The 18,453-nt window shown below is 38.7% G+C and overlaps 3 protein-coding genes across 10 annotated transcripts in view; 1 reads left to right on the top strand and 2 right to left on the bottom strand.

Annotated features, from left to right (window-relative positions):
* Positions 1 to 18,453, top strand: part of LOC132119759 (lysyl oxidase homolog 4-like) — a 174,054-nt gene that overhangs the window by 137,757 nt on the left and 17,844 nt on the right. The window lies entirely within an intron of this gene.
* On the bottom strand, positions 775 to 6,640 carry si:ch73-100l22.3 (uncharacterized). 4 transcript variants are annotated; one of them, XM_059529982.1, is made up of 11 exons: positions 6,467 to 6,640; positions 6,150 to 6,379; positions 5,987 to 6,079; positions 4,656 to 5,916; positions 4,349 to 4,434; positions 2,353 to 2,490; positions 2,165 to 2,278; positions 1,977 to 2,060; positions 1,779 to 1,895; positions 1,292 to 1,356; positions 775 to 1,076 (listed from the first exon to the last, which is right to left on the bottom strand). In XM_059529982.1, the coding sequence occupies exons 2-11, from the start codon at positions 6,291 to 6,293 to the stop codon at positions 956 to 958; spliced, it is 2,223 nt and encodes a 740-aa protein (XP_059385965.1). In that variant the 5' UTR covers positions 6,294 to 6,379; positions 6,467 to 6,640; the 3' UTR covers positions 775 to 955. The 4 variants fall into 4 exon arrangements, with proteins under 4 accessions (XP_059385965.1, XP_059385966.1, XP_059385964.1 ...); XM_059529983.1 differs by having other exon boundaries at positions 6,150 to 6,372; XM_059529981.1 differs by having other exon boundaries at positions 6,150 to 6,640.
* Positions 11,786 to 18,453, bottom strand: part of LOC132119760 (transcription factor MafG-like) — a 28,716-nt gene continuing 22,048 nt past the window's right edge. Inside the window, exons 2-3 of one of the 3 annotated variants that reach the window (XM_059529996.1) lie at positions 14,764 to 14,832; positions 11,786 to 13,703 (exon numbers count right to left, since the gene is read on the bottom strand). In XM_059529996.1, coding sequence (XP_059385979.1) covers positions 13,242 to 13,703; positions 14,764 to 14,799 — 498 coding nt within the window. In that variant the 5' untranslated portion in view covers positions 14,800 to 14,832 and the 3' untranslated portion in view covers positions 11,786 to 13,241. Of the gene's footprint in view, positions 13,704 to 14,763; positions 15,479 to 18,453 lie in introns of those variants that run through there. The other 2 variants (XM_059529997.1, XM_059529998.1) reach the window with 2 other exon arrangements.

The raw sequence follows: 18,453 nt of genomic DNA, 5'->3' as shown, positions 1-18,453 counted from the left end.
TAGTAAATGCATTTTTGATCTCTTGTTTTGAAATACTAGCGCGTGTACATCCGGTGTGTCAATGACGCGAGCGGAAGTCGTGTCAGCCGATAAGAATTAGTGGGTTTAGGGGCTCATCGACAACCCCATTCATATGTAATTTATTTCTGTGATGTACAGTTGTATTTTCATTTTTTGAATGTTTTGTGGTTGTTCAGTGTGTGTCTGTCGTCTGTGCTTTAAACCTGAGAAACAGAGAAGCTGTGGGACAGAACTGTATCAAAGACCAACACTTTACACCCCATCATGTCCTCAGTTCATCTGCTCACTATTTATTTCTGGATTATTGTTGCTGTGCTCTGCTTGGGTTCAGGACCTCGTGATTCTCCGCTGATTCTGGACTCGTGACGTCATGAACCGTTTCCACAAGCTGTTTGCATGAATGAAACATCAGATTGTATTTAGATTATTTAAATGAGAAGAATATGTACGCATTATACGACGGAAAATATATGTTTTAAAAGGTTTTTGATTTCTATTTAAAATGTCATTCTCTTAAATGTATTTGACAGAAAACATTTTTACATGAAAATTCATATAGGCTTCTGTCTAGAGGCTCACTTCAACATTTTTTTTAAATAAAACGCACACAAAAAAGTATTCTAGATCACTTTGCTTACGGTTATTACAAGCTTAAAGAAGCCAAAGTTAAAAATAAACAAAAAACCTTTTTTTTTCAGACTTACACTAAAAGAAAGTTGAAAAGTCTTTTGGTTAATTTCATAAATGACAAAATACAAGTATAACAATTTATTAAAGTTTCCAAAGACAAATCCAGCCAGAAAAGCAGTGCTGAAGCTACAAGACATACAGAGAATTCTAGAAAAAAATATAAATAAAACTACATTCAATAACTGGTATAGTGTTTAAAGACAACAATATAAAAACGAGTATAAAACTGAAGAGGGCTTGGCCTTCATCGCTCTCCGCGTAACGGCGTGATCTTCTTTGAGACCCGACAGATCTTTGGCACTAGCTTCCATGTGTCCTCACTGGACGGAGAAAACTTCTTCCTGTCAGCCGTCTTCCTCTGTAACCTGATGAACACATTACAGATGATGAGCTTTAAGATCAGCCTCATCAGTATTTCACATCTCAACTCTACATCTGCAGTAAACAGGAAAAATCAGCATGACGCTCAGGTCAAAAAATTAAAATGCAATCCAGAAAAACTGAATTTGGGAAAAAAATAAAAGTGATTTCACAGGGCCCTAAATGTGATGCGATGAGTGTTTCTTGCAGATTCCCTCACTTGAGTTTCTTGCGTTCTAAAGCTTTTCTGGTGGCAGCAGAGAGAGATCCCTTCACTTTATGATCCTGAAACACACAGACCAAACTCATGAATGAAGCTTTAACATCCCCTCATCCAACCATCACATGAACTCACATTCATCTCTAATATACACTGAAAGAAAGAGAAATGTCAAATCACTTATAATTTCTAACCACTCAAAAAAAAAAGAAATTAATACAAATATCTAACCACCCCATAAATAATAATATAAAGAAACTATCCTGAAAATAAAATACAATTCAAAAAAATAAATAAAAATATCTAACCACCCCACAAATAATAATACAAATAAACTATTCTGAAAAAATAATAATAAAAATAAAATAAAATTTTACAAAAATAAATAAAAATATCTAAATCACCCCACAAAAGTACAAACATTTCTAAACCCCTAAAAACACCTAAATGAAAGCCCAAATGAAAGCAGCAGGTGGTATTTGCTGACGTGTGTTCGGAGTTGGCGTTCTCTGCTCAGCTGTCGGTCGCAGCGGATCATCTTCATCTGATCAGAGGAGCTCATGCTGAAGAAGATCTGGTGCAGCTCGTCCCGCGCCGCTCGCAGCTGAAGATCAAACAGAGACGTGTTTAGAGAGTCATGTGAGCGTCATCCTCTCGTCCGCTGGGTTTCTAGAGCACTTCTGACCTGTAGTGAGACACGCTCCTGCAGCAGGACGTCGTGTTTGCTGCAGCTCACCTCCGTCAACGACAGCAGGAACATCCGTGTGTCCTGAAACACGTCAGATCACGTGAGCTCAGCTGACATCAAATGTTTTTATGGGAGGTGGAGGAATGATTCATCTATATGCTAGCTGAGGTGTGTTTGTGGTTCACCGTGATGGTGGTGATGAGCTGTGACACGCGGTCAGTGCGCAGGAGTCGACGGGTCAGGAAGCCCCTCATCACCGCGGCCAGCAGAGGGCGACAGGACACCGAGACACAGGACTGCTGAGAGACAGATGATCAGCACTCATTACACACTGCCTTCATTATCTGTGTGTGTGTGTGTGTGTGTGTGTTACCCGTGAGGCGTCTGTAAGCTCAGCGTGTGTGTTGAAAGAAGAGGCGGTGAGGGAGGACGGCGTGTCCTCCAGACGTGAGCCTGTGCTGGGACACGGGAAGGACACGCTCCGCAGGAACTGGTACCGCAGCGCTAAAGACTGAGAGAGAGAACCAGACACACACACACACACACACATCAATCATCACTTATAACACAAGCAGCTCACTTAAGTGTAGCCTCTAGTGTCGGTAATGTTCAGGTTTTTTTATGTTTTCTAAAGGAGTCTCTTCTGCTCAGCAGGGCTGCATTTATTTGATTAAAATACATTTAAAAATATGAAAAGTTTTTAAACTGTTTTCTGTGTGAATCTGTGTTAAAGTGTAATGTATTTCTGTGATGCTCCGCTGTATTTTCAGCATCATTCCTCCAGTCTTCAGTGTCACATGATCTTCAGAAATCATTCATTAGATTATTATGTTTAATATTTTTAAATGTAGTTTTGATCAAATAAATGCAGTCTTGCTGAGCAGAAGAGACTCTTTCAGAAACATCTTAAATCTTAATTCCTCCAGTGTTTCGGCCAGTCGTGTCACCCAGTTCAATACAAACAATCCTGCCATGCAAATAAAACACTTTAAAATGAGAGAGCGAGAGAATACAAATGAAAACAGCAGAGAGAGAGACATACAGATGAAATGAGAGCACGTGGAGGTGAAGACAGATGCGGTCAGAGAGACACAAGGTCAACGAGACGACAGGAAGCAGACCACAGACAGACAGGTGTGTTCAGCAGCGCGTGAATTCAACACAATTATCCTCATTTTCTGTGTCAGTTCCCACAGCGAACACACACAGACGCTCGCTGATATAAACACACTGCTCCATGCATACATTACAGGCAGTAATTAATAGCATCAGGACACAAGCGGCTACAGGACCTGAAGGAGAAACACGTAAGGATGCTCTCAGGGGCGGCTAGAAATGAAACCAAACATTCCCACAATCCTCTGGGTGATTCCAGGTCTGACCTGGGGGTTTCCAGCGCTGGTTCGATCATGAGTACATTAGCAGATCTCACCGATTCTGCTCATTTAACGCTCAAGATAAGAGCTTTCATTGTGGGATCCTTCAATTCATTCAACCATTTTCATCAATCACTGAATTTCAAAGCTGCTTTGTATGGAAGCTTGTTTTGACAACGAAATAACAAAAAGATAATTGCGACTTTTTCTCTCACAATTCAGACTTTTTTTCTAACAATTCTGAGTTTATATAATTGATATATCTCGTAATTCTGAGTTTATATAATTCTGAGTTTATCTTGCAATTCTGAGTTTGTATCTTGTAATTCTGAGTTAATCTCGTAATTGAGTTTATACTCATTCAGTTTAAATCTCGTAATTCAGAGTTCATATCTTGAAATTCAGTTTATATCTCTCAATTCTGACTTTATATCTTGAAAATTATGACTTTATATCTGGAAAAGTCTAATTTTATACATTTAATTTTGAGATATTAACTCAGAATTGAAATAAAAAGTCGCAATTACCTTTTTTTATTTTATTTTTTTACCCCACGGCAGAAACCAGCTTTCATAGCTTTGAAACAATCTCTATTTATTTTTTTTATTTACTTTATTTATTTGAACAGGGACACTGTAAAATATATATTAACCTTAAAAAGGAGAGATGCATTATACCAGGTTGTAGCATTTTTGCTAATTTCCACCTGTAGTCCCTAGGCAGGCTGATGACAAAAAAAAATTATATAAAGTATTACAGAAACAAATGTGACTTGACTTCAGAGGAACCCAAAAGATGCTGTTACTGCTTCTTCCAGTGATTTACACTCATTTACATGCATCCATTCAGCAGATGATTGTTTCCAAAGCAACCCTCGCTGTATTTCAAGGCATACATGTTATCAGTTCATGCATTCTCTTGGAATTGAACCCATGACCTACTGTTTGAGCACCAGTGATTCACATGCAACACTGGGCTGTATTTACTGCTAACCTGCAGTAGATCCTGCTGCTGTCTGCACTCTTCCTCCATCAGAGCCGTCACCTGATCCTCCTGCATCTGCGCAGACGACTGCAGCCCTGAGGACATCACTGAACACATGGAGAACAGCCAAGAGTTAATCACTTATGATGCTTCAAAAACACATCATTGAACATTTATTCTGGGTAAAATCATAAAATGTTGTGAAGAGATAAAAAGATGCACCAATCACAGTTCAGTATACAAATATGAAAACAACCTCAACACTGTCGATCAGATTTTCTATCAAATGTTAGAAACGTCTAGACTAATTTCTCACCTCTGGGTGTGCTGCAGAGCGTGCTTCCCGTCTCCCATCCAGGACTGAACGCCGCGTCCTCGTTCATCAGGAGCCTTCGTTTGACCCGAGACACGCCCTCGTGACCTCCAGTCTCAGGGGTCAGCTGCTTCCACAAGCCGGACGGGACGTCCACGTCGTAAGACGAGCCAATCACAGAGCTTCCTGCTTCATCCACAGAACAATTGCTGGTGTCTGCGAGGACGCCTACGACCGAACGGATGGACGTCGGGTTCTCTAGACCCACCCCACAATCCTTAGCGGTGACTGTTTCGCTGAAAGTGACGGTGGGGGGTCGTTTCTGGCCGTCGTTGGTTGGGCTTTCCGTCTGTGAGAGCGTGAGCGTCGACTCCAGGTCTGAGATCAGCGCTTTAAGGCTGGACAGGTTCAGCTCTAGCTGAGTGATCTGCTCCGTCTGCGATGACATCATCGTATCGTTGTCGCCCCCATCGGACGAACCAATCAGCTCAGTCGGAGCCGGTCTGCCCAAAGCTCTCCGAACCGGACCAGGAATCCGGCTCCGTTTTTTGCAGCGCACAGGACTTAAGCAGAACTTGGGCGTGGGGATGTTGGTGAATCTGGCAGCCGAGGACGGTCTGGACTTCTGTGTGGAGTCGTGCAGGGATCTGGCTGTAACAGGAAGCTCTGCAGGAAGAGCATGACGTTGATCGGTGTTGATGCGATCCGTGCTGGCGTCTCCCTCCGTCCGACACATCTGTTTGTGCAGGATCTCCTGGTTCTCTTTATCGGACAGGTTGTGCTCCTCCGCGGCTCTGGATTGACTGCGCAGCAGACGCTGGCGCCGCCGGTACTCCTGGGACTTCTTCAGTAGGTTCTGAAGGCTCGTTCGATACGGACCTTCATCCGGGTCAGATGACGGATCTCCCGCCGGCTTCGGAAGTGGTGCTACGATCTCCTCCTCTAAAGTCGCTCCGTCTACTGGCGCGTGACTGATGATGTCACTTCCTGACGCTTCCGTCCGGCCGGAGTGCCCGGCGACGTCCGTGTCGTCATTGGTCACGTAGCCTGATGACATCATCATCGTCGTATTCCTCGTGGTGTCCTGAGGCCCGTGCGTCTCGTGGTTCTCGAACAGAACCGTGATCTGGGTGTTCTCCGGCGAATCGTCCTCCGGAGACGCTCGCGGCTGATTGGCCGATCTGTCGTCATGAGCCATTGACGTCAGCAGAGCGGATGAGGTGATGATGTCACAGTCTGTGATGTCATCACTCGGCTCTGTGGACTGAAGAAACAACTACATCTAGAACACACGAGCTGATTTCAACAGTATCTCTATGATGAAGCAAACTCACGCTGATGTGAGACTCTTCCTCTCTCCTCCTCTTCATCAGACTCACGGCTGCTTCTCTCAGTCGTCTCATCTCGGCTCGCTGCTGCTCATTAAGCTGATAAACACACACTCATTAACATATCTGCATATATAATGAGGAAAAAGGATGAGGATGATGCTCGTACCAGAGGAGGAAGAACACAAGCTCCACGAAACACGATCAGTGATGAAGGTGTGAGGGGTTCATCTTCATCATCATCTTCATCATTGAGAGTGTTATAACGGCTCCGGATGAAATCGTCGTAATTCTCCATGACTCTGAAACACATCTGAGGAGATTCCGCTCACAGAACACGCGGAAACTGACAGGAATCACGACATGAGCTCGGTTTCCTTTGTTAGCATCTCCTGAGAACTGAACACAGACCTCAGTAAACTACTTCACTGAAGCTTTTAACAGTATGAAGCAGAGCTTTTAAAGTTAAATCATGTTTAACGTTACCTGTGTTTGTGGATGTTGTGTCAGAGTCTGTTTACGCTCGAGCGCTTCCGCTCACAATAACGACCGTTAAAACCGGGCTAGAGTTTCTCTTCAGTCGGATCCGGACTTCTCTTTTTTAATCCGGACATTTAAATCTAAACAACATTTCAACGTATAACGCAAACATTTATTTTGTTAATCCGCTAATATTATATTACAGATCTCGGTTTATTTTGTCAGTAAAACAAAGTATTTTTAAACTTAATATGCCGTTAATAATCCAGTCCGTGCTTTACCGGACGCTGCATTCAAGCGCTCATATGAGCGGGAAAGAGGCTCTAGCGCCCGCTGGAGACCCGGATGAACCGATGACGTCATTGTTCGTCTTCCATCTTTCTCTGTATTGATGTTATTTTTATTTGTCTATCGTGTTCTAATTTTGTTGTAGCATACTGAATGATCAAATATAGCATTAAAACATCTGCTGTTATTATTTAAAACGTCATGTTACGGGAAGTCGTGGCCTAATGGTTAGAGAGTCGGACTCACAATCGAAAGGTATGGGTCACCATACTTGGCTGTGTCACGTCACAAATAAAATAAAAATAAAAAGTTATGTTTAATTCAGTGTGCATCAGATCTAACGAAATAAACTGTGTAGTTGTTTTTTAAAAAATAAAATAAAACTGATCTCAGCGTCTCAACCACAGTCTATGGTCTCAACCAATTGAGAAAAAAAGATGAATTCTTTTACAAATACAAATTACATTTAAATGTTAAGAAATATTACAATGTATGATTCATATGTGTGATTTCCTTAGATTAAAGCTTTAATAAAATCATAAACCAAATTGAGAATTACATTTTAATAATGTAAAATTGTTGATTTTGATATTGATCTAATACTGACCAATCAGCAGTCAAGATTCAGAGGTTATTGTAATGTTTGATCCAAAACTAGACAGAAATATAATGAAATAAATGTAGAGACATAATACAAAAGTGTTCATTAAGTATCATTAATCTTACAGTATATATATTTTTTTTTAATTTATTTCTGCATATCCTAAACTGAAAGGACAATTTGTATTTGAGAAAACAATCTTTAGAATATTTTAAAATATTATCATGGCATGGAAATAAATAAATAAACGAAATAAAATTATAAATGGAATCATATATAAATTATAAATTACATACATTTATTTTGATAAATATAATTATAAATAATTACAATAAATATTAATTATATTAATTTAAAATATTCACGTATTTTGTGCACAACAGGAGATTTGAGAGGAATTGAAGGAGTTGTGATCATAAATCTCCAGTTTATTTGCACTGATGAGAGCATTTTCTGATTCCACACCGAAGATTGAAGACACTGATGAAGATGACCCTAGACAGGAAGTGACATCAGACACGGCTGTAAACACAGACGTCCCTCAAGACTCGGTCGTGTTTAACTAATGTCAGGCCAAAAATACACCGCCGAGAGCTGCTTCAAACTAGGTCATGTGCTACCTTTCTTTCTTTCTCTCCGTCTCTCGCTCATGAAAAAATTAAAAAATAATAAATAAATAAAATGTGGCAATGCTATTCAAAGCACACCTAAAAAAAGGCAGGAATATTTCTTAAGCATGTTAAACGAGGTCATTAATGCCACACTGCGTCAGACATAAAAACCCCTTCAAACCAGCCTCTTTTCTAAATGTATTTATTAGTCATATACAAAATAAAGTAAGCTGTATATCAACAAACATACAGTATATACATCAATAAATTAAAGACGCCCCAGACTGATACAGTTAAGTTCATCGTTATATACCAATACATTATTTTACTTATCTACAAATTGCAAAAGTACAATAACTTAGTTGATAAATACTTACAATTAAATGGACTTTCACGGCATCTATACTTCCCATATGAAGAACTATGATATTAATACACCCCATATAGAAAAACAACAGAAGAAATCATTTTCTTTTTTTAGACAAAATATCCACAGCAATTTATAGCATGACATTTCTGACCAAGAGCTCTTTGAGTCGCAAAAAGTGGGAAAAAAAGCTAGACTGAAGAATATTAAGGAGCTGACGTGCATCTAAAATCATGTTATTTCAGGTTCAGAGAACTTTAACAGTGCTTTTTCCTAGTTTTATTGATCAGAGTCCTGGAAAAGTCACGAGACCCATGGGTTTAGCAGCAGATGAAGAGCTAATGAGGGAAACCTTTACCAGCGAACAGCTTAAATCAACTGAAGAAGATCATACACTCGGGCTTGTTTCTCTTCTACCTGAAATGAAACGTCTTCATGTGTGTCCCACGAGGCCCGAGAGACAGAACGAGCAGAAACACATCGGCCGTCACAAGAACCAATAAAACTCAAGATAATCTGGGAGAGTTTGTGGGAGAAGTAGGACAAAGCCAAGGATTCACCCGGCAACAGATGACCGCTCCGCTGACCTCCATCAATCACCACAAACACCTGCATTAATGACCGAGAACTATTAGCAGATCAGAGTGACCAGACGTGTGTGTGTGTGTGTGTGTGTCTGCAAAAAAAGCTCTTTCTCTGTATTTTTGGCTTGTTTTCCAGTGCAAATGTCTAAAGATTGCTAAAATCAACATGCATTTATTTCAGAGGCAAAAAAAGATGAGAAATTAAGGGAGTTTATGATTAAAACAAGAATAAATATTTACTGAAAAATCTACTTTATTCAAAGGAAAAACAAAAGACATTTTTTCTGACTTTTTCTTGTTTTTAAGCATGAATGAAGTGAAATCTGCTGATGAAAATAATTATTTTTTGGATTCAGTCGTTGGCAGATATTTGTTCTTGTTTTAATCCTAAATTCATTTAAAGATTTGAAGCCCTGTTTTCTGAAAAATGCTTTCAAAATTAAAAAATGAGTTAACACTTTTCATTTTGATGCAGTTTTTCTGCTTAATTCATAAGAAAAACTGATTCATTTTTCTGACCCCATTGGCTGATTTTTGTCTTGTTTTAAACATAAACTCTCTTATGATTTTAAGTCTTATTAAAAAAAAAAATGTAAATGAGTCTGACATTTTTTTTCTGGTTTTAAGCATAACTCAATATTTGGATTTCCCTATTTTCTGGAAAATGCATCAAAATTAATTAAGTTTATGCATAAAGCAAGAAAATATATCTGCTAATGGGGTAAAAAAAATTGCTTTCTGGTTTTGTTTTTGTTTTTGAATTTGGTCTTTTTTTCTCACCCTGTTGACATGTGTACTTGCTTTGAACAAACTCACTAAGAGGTTTTCTGAGAAATGCATGAAATTAAGTGAGTTTATGCTTATTTTTTCTTATTTTAAGAGTAAACTCCATTAAGATTTTAGATCTTATTTTCTGAACAAGAAAAAAAAAGATCAAACTTGAGTGATTGTATTCTTAAAACAATAAAAAATATCTTGTTTTTCCATTGAATTAAGTAAATTGTTCTGACTCCAGTGGCAGATAACTGTAAACGTGTGTTTGTACAGGAAGAGAGAATGATTTTCTTCAGTGTTGAGAAGCGTTTGCTAGGCCTCGTGGGACAGGGTTCAAACTAAACGAAACGCTCAGAGCAAATCTAGCGCTCATCATCAATCGCTGTGATTATTTACAGACAACAACTTCAAGGACAGAAAACTAGATTCCTACCGAGAGGTCGTGACCCCTCCCTATTGCCAACTGATTTGCATATAGTTCACTTTTAACACCGAGTCACCACGACGACCATAACGACAACAAACGTGAAGGAGATCAGGAGTCCTTATTTGGGCAGCAGTGCTCCCTGACAGCCACACGTCAACGACAATCACATCATCATCGTCTGTGAGGAAGATAGAATATGTTTAGTCTTCAAAACCATTCGATACATCGCTTACAGAAACGCCACAAAACCGTCAAACGCTACCATTGGTTACGAAAGCAATGCCGAAGACTTGGTTACGAAACGATTTCACAGATTAGCCAGTCAGAGGAAGATATTTCTGTTGATTTACATCGAGAATAAAAAACCCAGCCGTACAAATACAGCTACGACGAATCCGTTCTTAAAATGCCAGATCGGTGCGGATCAGATCGGGGGGAAATCACTGGAGAAAAATCATTGGTGGGAATTTAAAATCATGTTCAGATTGTCACAAGATTAGACTACACGAGAAAGAATCTTGTGTTGCAATAAATCATTTATCAGAGCGTTAATGCTCGCAATTACTGCAAAAACCCTCACATCTTTATAAAAGATTTTGTGACATCATGTAAAAACTGGAAAAATCTAAGCTTCTGCAATGCATTTAAATTCTAAAAATCACTTGAGGTGCACTTATGATGCCTTTTATAAACGCTTCAGTATTTTCTGAGAGCATATAGAGCTAAATCAATACACTGATGAAGATTGCAAAAGAGCAGAACATTTCCACAAACTGTCCAGAATTTTTGAAAAGTGTCTGGGATGTTTTGGAAAGTTTCAGAAAATCTATCAAATATTTTCCACCCCTTTGCAACCCTATCAATAACAAAGCAACACATGGATTCATTTTAGCATTACATGCATTATAATTTAAGTTTGCAAATTTATAGAAATTTTAATGAGCAACATTTTTGTCAATCTTTCTTTCAAACATGCAAAAGTGTGAGCACATCATTTCAATTTTATATTTAAATTTTTTGTGAATGTAAACTTTTGAAAACATTTTTTAATTTAAATAATTTATTTACATTTTTTGTGAATGCGAATTTCTTTTTTTACTTTTAAAATTATTTATTTACTTTATTGTTTGTGAATGTGATTTTTTTGTTTAAAAAAATCCAATTTAAATAATTTGTATTTTTTGTGACTGTAAATTTTTGTAAATGTTTTATTAATTTAAATTATTTCTTTTTAGTTTTTGTAAACATTTTTCAATTTTAAATTATTATTTTTTGTGAATGTGAATTTTTGTAAACATTAATTTAAATAATTTATTTATTAGTATTTTTTGTGAATGTGAATATTTGTAAACATTTTTTAATAAATTTTTTTCCTCCCATGCAAACATGTCTTTTCTAGTAAATATTGTAATTTAACTACAGAAATTGCCAATTTATCGGGTGTGCGAGGAACTGCATATTTTTAAGAGTTATGTGCATTGCAATAAAAACAATGGACAGAACTGTAACATAATTACAGTCTAATAATTACAGTAATTACGAAGAAGCGTGAACGCAGCATTACAACAGCTCTGAGTTTTACTTCTTGTCTTATTGGAGAAACAATTTGGCCAAAAAAAAAGGAAAAATGCAGATAGTGTCCTGAAACCTTTCGGACAGCTCTTTCGGAGTCACTTCCCTGGCATTTAAAGAAAACAACCCGAAAAAAGAAGAAAAAAACACCTACAAATATAATATACCATAGAAACATTTTACACCAAAAATATATAAAAATCACACGTCACATAAAAGGACTCAAACGCAGGTGATGTGGCCGCGTCCCAGAGATCCCTGCGTTCGTGTCCCGTCCACTTAAACATGGAGCGCACAAACGCTCAGAGGGGATTCTGGGTAAGCGGCGCTCATCGCACGCATTCGACTGAAATCAGAAGATAAGAGCATCACATCCACGTTGTAAACAACACATCGCCACCTCACCAGTACAAATCACACCACACGCGCTAGTCCACAGTTTGACGCGCCTAGCCACTAGAAAAAGCTATTGACTTCAATAGTTAAGCCACTTTTGGTACAATTGCAAAAAAGAGAGCAATCAAACAACTTTATATTTCTTTTTTAAATGTTTTATAAATAATGCAAGGTACTCTGTCATTTTTTTATATATATATGTATATAAAATTCAAGACTCCACCATATAGACAAAGATTCATAGAATACGTTACGCAATGTCACAGCAACAAAGTTATGGCAAAGCTTGTGGGATTCACCAGTTTATGTCACCCAACAGTCCATCCCTCAAAAACAGAAACTTGTGGGTTTTTCTCTTGTTTTTAGTCTGGCACAGAACACAAAAAGTTTAATCTCTCTGGATTTACAGATAACAACAGACATGATCAACTTCAGCGTGAAATAAACAACATAATACATCGCATAACATAAACCTGTTATTGCGTTGCCAATAAAACGATCTCCTGTCCTGAACGGGACGACTGGAGCACATAAACTGGTGGCAGATATTCTGATAGCTACCATATGAACAACATCAGCTGATTTGACTCCGCCTCCTCTCCTCCTGCTCGTCAGCGATTGGTCAGTGCATAATGAGGCTCAGGTAAAGGGAGCTTCTCATTGACTGATACTCTCCTACCTCAGAAAGCTTTTCCTTCAGACGGCGGAAGAGTTTGGAAGTCTGAACGGTTTAAAGTGTTTTGTGCCTGCAGTCCGTAAAACCAAAAGGACGGAAAAATGGCGCATAACAGCACATACGAAGAGAAAATCAACACAAACACTGTATAAAAAGTACAATATTACAATGACAAAGGAAACACTTGGACCCCATGTGAAACGCACGATACAAAGTCGCCAATATTTTTACAAAATTACAAATCTCACAGCAATACAACACACATCCACCAGGAAAATTTGGCTGCATGGTTTTCGATTCGGAATTTGGAGATCTTTTTGGAAGCCCAAGTGGATTGACCGTCCTAGATGTGCTTTCCTTCTTTCGTAACCCAGAAGAAGCCCACATTAGAGAGTACCGAAGGGGTTTTCCATCAGTCTGCTGTGAAACAAGCATCCCGCACCTAAACCCTCATGCACTGACCAACCCTTGCTCTCTGTGCGCTACTAAGACCTTGCGTCGGTTTTCGATTTAACTATCGTGATAACACTAGTGGCTCCAACCTTCCCAGGAATGAGAGGCCCAATGACGGAGGACAAGGGCCCGCGGGGGTTACAAACCGGGGCCACGGGCCCTCGGGCCACAGTTCTGGCGAAGCTCTGCAGAGCCTCGTATTTGGAGCGCAGTGCGTCCAGCTCTACTTTCATGCTGGCGTTCTCTGTAGCCAGCTTCTCCACTTCCTGCTGAAGCTCCGCCTTCTGCTTCTCAAGCTCCTCCTTCTGCGTGACACGCTTGACGCGGCAGCTGGCGGCGTAGCCCCGGTTCTTCAGTGTCCGCCGGCGCTGCTTCAGCTGAAGGATCTCTTCTTTGGTCAGGCCGCGCAGGTGCTGGTTGAGCTCGCGGACCGACATGGACACCAGCTCATCGTCCGTCAAGCTCGTCCCGTTCTCACCGGGCTCCCTCTTCACCTGAGAGTCCAGGAAAGAGATACGGAGGGGGAATGATTTGAAGTGGTTTCGGTTCCCATTGGCTTCCATTATATGGACAAAAAATACAATGGAGGTCAATGGGAACCAAAACTCTATGGTTCCCAACATTCTTCAAAACATCTTCTGTTGTGTTCTTCTTTATTTATTCTAAATATTTTAAAGAATTTTGATTGGCTTCCATTATATGGACAAAAAATACAATGCAGGTCAATGGGGACCATCAACTCTTGGGTTACCAACATTCTTCAAAATATCATCACACAGGTTTGGGATGACACAACAGTGACTAAAAGACGATCAACCAACCAAAAATTTACATTCTGTCATTATTTCCTCACCCTCATGTCGTCAAACATTTTGGTTTCCATTGACTTCCATAGCATTTTTCGTCCATATAATGGAAGTTAATGGGAGCCAAAACCATTCCGTTACAAACATTCTTCAAAATGTCTTCTTTTATGTTCTTCTAAACGTACAAAAAATATGGAAAAGTCAATAGGAACCAAAATGGTTTGGTTACCAACATTCTTTAAAATAACATTAAACAGGTTTGGAACAACATGAGGAGTAAACGAAAGTAGTCCGCCCAAAAATAACAATTCTGTCATTATTTACTCACCCTTGTGTCATCATCTGACCAAAAAGTTTTGGTTCCCATTGACTTCTATTGTATTTGTTGTCCACATAATGGACGTCAATGGGAGTCAGAACTTTCCCGTTGTCAACATTGTTCAAAACATCATCTTTTATGTTTTTTTAAATGTCTTCTAAATATTTTGAATAATATTGGTAACTGAACAGTTTATTTTTTTATTTTTTTGACTTCCATTATATGGATTGGAAGTCAATGGGAATTAAAAGCATTGGATTGACTCTTTGATGAAAGTGTCCATTGTATTCTTTATCCATATATTGAAATTCAATGGGATTCTAATGTGTTTGGCTACCAACATTCTTCAGAATATAATTTTTTTGCTGTTCTGCATAAGAAATAAAGCCATTTTCATTTATTAACCCTTTAAAGACAGACTGTGCTCACCTTCAAGGCCTTGTTTCCTTTGTTAGTGGTCGTCATGCCACGAAGAACCGCTGCCAAGCCACGCAGATCTACAAAACAAAGACGTATTAGACTGTGGGACACTGGGAATCTAGAACATGTGACGTCCGATCAGGGAGAAACTCAATTAATCATGTAATAGAGCTTTATATGAGCTCAAGGATGAGAAACAGCAAGTGAAAGCAAAAGGGTTTTGATATCTCCTGCCACGTGTAAAATGAACCAGCCACCTTATTCTGAAAAGAAAAAACTGGACTAGTGAAAGTGACAACTTTGAACCCACGACTTCCTGTTTCAGACTTCCTCTGTGGTCGTGGAGGTTGGGAGTTTAATGTTCTACAGCACCTTCTCCGCATCTGAGCCTCGCTGCAGGCTGATAGGCTGCTGAAGAGCCAATAAGAGGAAGGAGAAGCACTGATAAGGAAGTGTGGCTTGGGACGTGGTCCAGGGGATTACCAGCCCGATGAAGGCCGAGATGACAGCGATCCGTCGATTGGAGAATTGGAGAAGAAAACGGGATTCCCTCCAAATACCCGAGCCTCAATGAACGACAATCACCAACTCAATCAAAACAATTCACACGAACGACATCAGAGTTTAGCAAATGTCTCATAAAATGGATTACAGATATTTAAGGCGATACAGCTTTAAAAAAAAATCTTCATTTCAGAAAGATTTAATGATGTTCAATGTATATCTCAATTAGGGCTGGGACAACGTGTCGAGGTCATCGATGACGTCGACGCAAAAAATACGTAGACGCAAAATATGCGCATCGATTCGTCGACCTGTTTTTATTTCTCTAAAAAACGTTTGCAAAACGTTTACCTTATGTGCGCTGAATATACGCGATGGCCGGATCAACATTCTGTCCAACGTTATATATAACCAATCCAGGGGTTTTTCTGCATTGATCTTTTTTTTGGCGGCTGTCAAAGCCTTATTTGATCGGTGAGTGACAGTGACAGAGCGCATACGAGAGAGAGCCCCGGCTGCGCGCGCACTCACAGTCTTCAAACTACACGAGCGCTTCTTGCTCTCTCCCTCCCTTCCTCGTGCATATTAATCAAAATCATTAAACACGATAGAAAAAGGGCGAAACACCAAAGTTTCACGCACGCTCGCGCACTCACAGTCTTCAAACTACACGAGCGCTCTCTCTCTCTCTTCCCCCACCCCTCGTGAATATTAACCAAAATCATTAGACACGATAGAAAAAGGGCGGAACGCCAAAGTTTCACGTGGAGCAATCAGAGATTTTTTTTCTCCATGACAGGCTGCTGGCTCCCACTGTTAAATTTTTTATTTTTATTTTGGAAAAGCACTCTCTGTATTAGCTTAAAGCCCTAAAGTTTACATTGGTTACTGTATTCTTTCAATTGCTCTAAACAAGTATTTTGGGTGAACTTTTTTATTGAATGCTAGACATCAAGTTGTTGTTGTTTACATCTGAAAGAAGAACTTTTTTTCAGTAAGCTAGGCCCTATGTGTTCAGTAAGCTTGTTTCAGTAAGCTATGTGTTTTCAAGGCTTCAAGGTTTTATTGAATGCTGTCTCTATACAAGTGCAAAGTAATGCATTCTTAGTCAGTCTTTTATTTTGTAATTTTAAGAGCAATAAACATATATTGCAATGTTAAGGAATTCATGTTTTTTTCATTCAGATATGTAAATCAACATGTATAAATTGTTAGTAGTCAATTAATGGGGAGATAATCGAAATCGAATCGGCCCGGGAAAATGCATCGTTAGATTAATCGATGCATCGAAAAAATAATCGCTAGATTAATCGTTTAAAAAATAATCGTTTATCCCAGCCCTAATCTCAATACTTGACTTAATAGGGTTTAGCATTGTAGCCAAATCGATTTAAATTGTTTAAATGCAATGTACAATTGATTTAATGATATTATCTCAATATCTAATTAGATTCAAAATGTTTAATGCAAAGTAACAATCTAGTTTAAAATAAAAAAATCAAATTTTTTCAATTTTTAAAACATTTTTATGTATGCACCTACTTTATATATTTTACACTAAAAACCCTAACCATCTAGAAGTACAATTAAGTAAATTTAATTAAAAGAATAAATAAATTATGTTTTATGAATTTAATTGATTCAATGTGTTTTTTTTATGATTAAAATATAATTAAATATAATCCAGTAAAAATTTTAATAGGAAAAAATTAAACTTAAAGATAAGTGAAAAAAGAAAGTGAATGAATGGATGAATTAATAATTTCACATGAAGCAAAGATTTAATAAATTTGTTAATGTTTTAGGAATTCAGTAATGAGTTCTTACAAATTTTTATGTGCCAAAACAAATCCAGAAAATACATTTAATTGGCAAATATTTGGTTTATATGTCATTTTTACATTTACATTTATTCATTTGGCAGACATTTTTATCCAAAGCGATCAGTTGAGGAATGTATCATAAGAATGCAATAAACATGAGAAGTGCCTGTTATATAAGGATTCAGTCATCGTTCAAAATACCAAGTGTATTATAAAAGAACAGAAAAAGTGAAGGCATAGAATTTACTATTATTATTATTGGAGACAGTTAGATGCTCATGGAAGAGATGAGTTTTCAGTCGTCTCTTGAAGATTGTGAGGGATTTGGCGGTCCACATGGAGTTTCACCAACAGCAAACCCTGAAAGAAAATTTCCTTGAGAGTGAATTTGTGCCTCTCTCTGCGATGGTACAATGATGTCATCATCAGTAATGGTAGGAGAAACCATGTGCCTGAATGATGGGTCATAATGATGTAGTGTATATAGAGAAGAGGAGGGGTCCAAGAACAGATCCCTGGGGAATTCCAGTGACCAGTTGATGTGATTTGGATACTACTTCACCTCATCTACCTGTGAGGTAAGACTCAAACCAGTGAGGTGCAGTTCTGCTGATGTCCAGAAATGAGAGGATGGACAAGGATTTGATGATTAATCATGTTGAATGCAGCAGATAGCTCTAGCAGAATGAGAACGGAAGATTTAGACTCAGCTCTTGCACTCATAGCACTTCAGTGACTTACATCAAGGTGGTTTCAGTTGAATGGTCACTTTTAAATCCAGATTGGTTATTGTACAGCTGAAAGGGAGGAGAGACACGGGCCTGTAGCTCTCAACAAGTGAGGTGTCTAATATAGGTTTGTTAAGAAATGGGGTTACCCGAGTCTGCTTGAAATCTGCTTGAGCAGGCAGAAATCAAAGGGAAATAGCATGTAGGAGATGTGAGGGGATTGGATCTAGAGGGCAGGTGATAGGGTGGCTGGAGATAATAAGTTTTAAAGACTAAAAAATACTTCAAACTCAAAACCTTAAAACTATTTTTGGTAAACTAAGCTTTCAGACTAGGCTTTCTCTACATTTGTCTACAAACTTCAACATCTAGTTAATATTTGGTATATTGTGCAGCACTAATAAGCCCTGCAGCAATATTCACTCGTTTGTAATCATCTGTGTTTTCATACATGATTCATAATCAGAAAACTGATGGAGAATGAAAGAGGAGGATGGTGGCAGAAGAGAACCCCTGATGACATCACACGCGCGCGCATACACACACACACACACACACACACACACACAAACATCTACAATGCCCCTCATTGAGGCATTTGGTGGTGCACATTGTGATGAAGGGTCGTCATTGTCCGTCAGTGG

This window comes from Carassius carassius, chromosome 38 (assembly GCF_963082965.1).
Source record: "Carassius carassius chromosome 38, fCarCar2.1, whole genome shotgun sequence".
In the NCBI taxonomy this organism is placed as follows: Eukaryota; Metazoa; Chordata; class Actinopteri; order Cypriniformes; family Cyprinidae; genus Carassius; species Carassius carassius.
The sequence above is the reverse complement of the archived record's forward strand: the minus strand, read 5'-3'. Positions and strand labels throughout refer to the sequence as shown.

Excerpts from the sequence above, each read along its gene's own strand:
- si:ch73-100l22.3 (XM_059529981.1), bottom strand. The coding sequence starts at position 6,293 with ATGTGTTTCAGAGTCATGGAGAATTACGACGATTTCATCCGGAGCCGT. Across the intron at positions 2,491-4,348 it reads AGCAGCAGGATCTACTGCAG|TCTTTAGCGCTGCGGTACCA; the intron begins GTTAGCAGTAAA and ends TCTCTCTCTCAG. Across the intron at positions 2,061-2,164 it reads AGCTCATCACCACCATCACG|GACACACGGATGTTCCTGCT; the intron begins GTGAACCACAAA and ends GACGTGTTTCAG.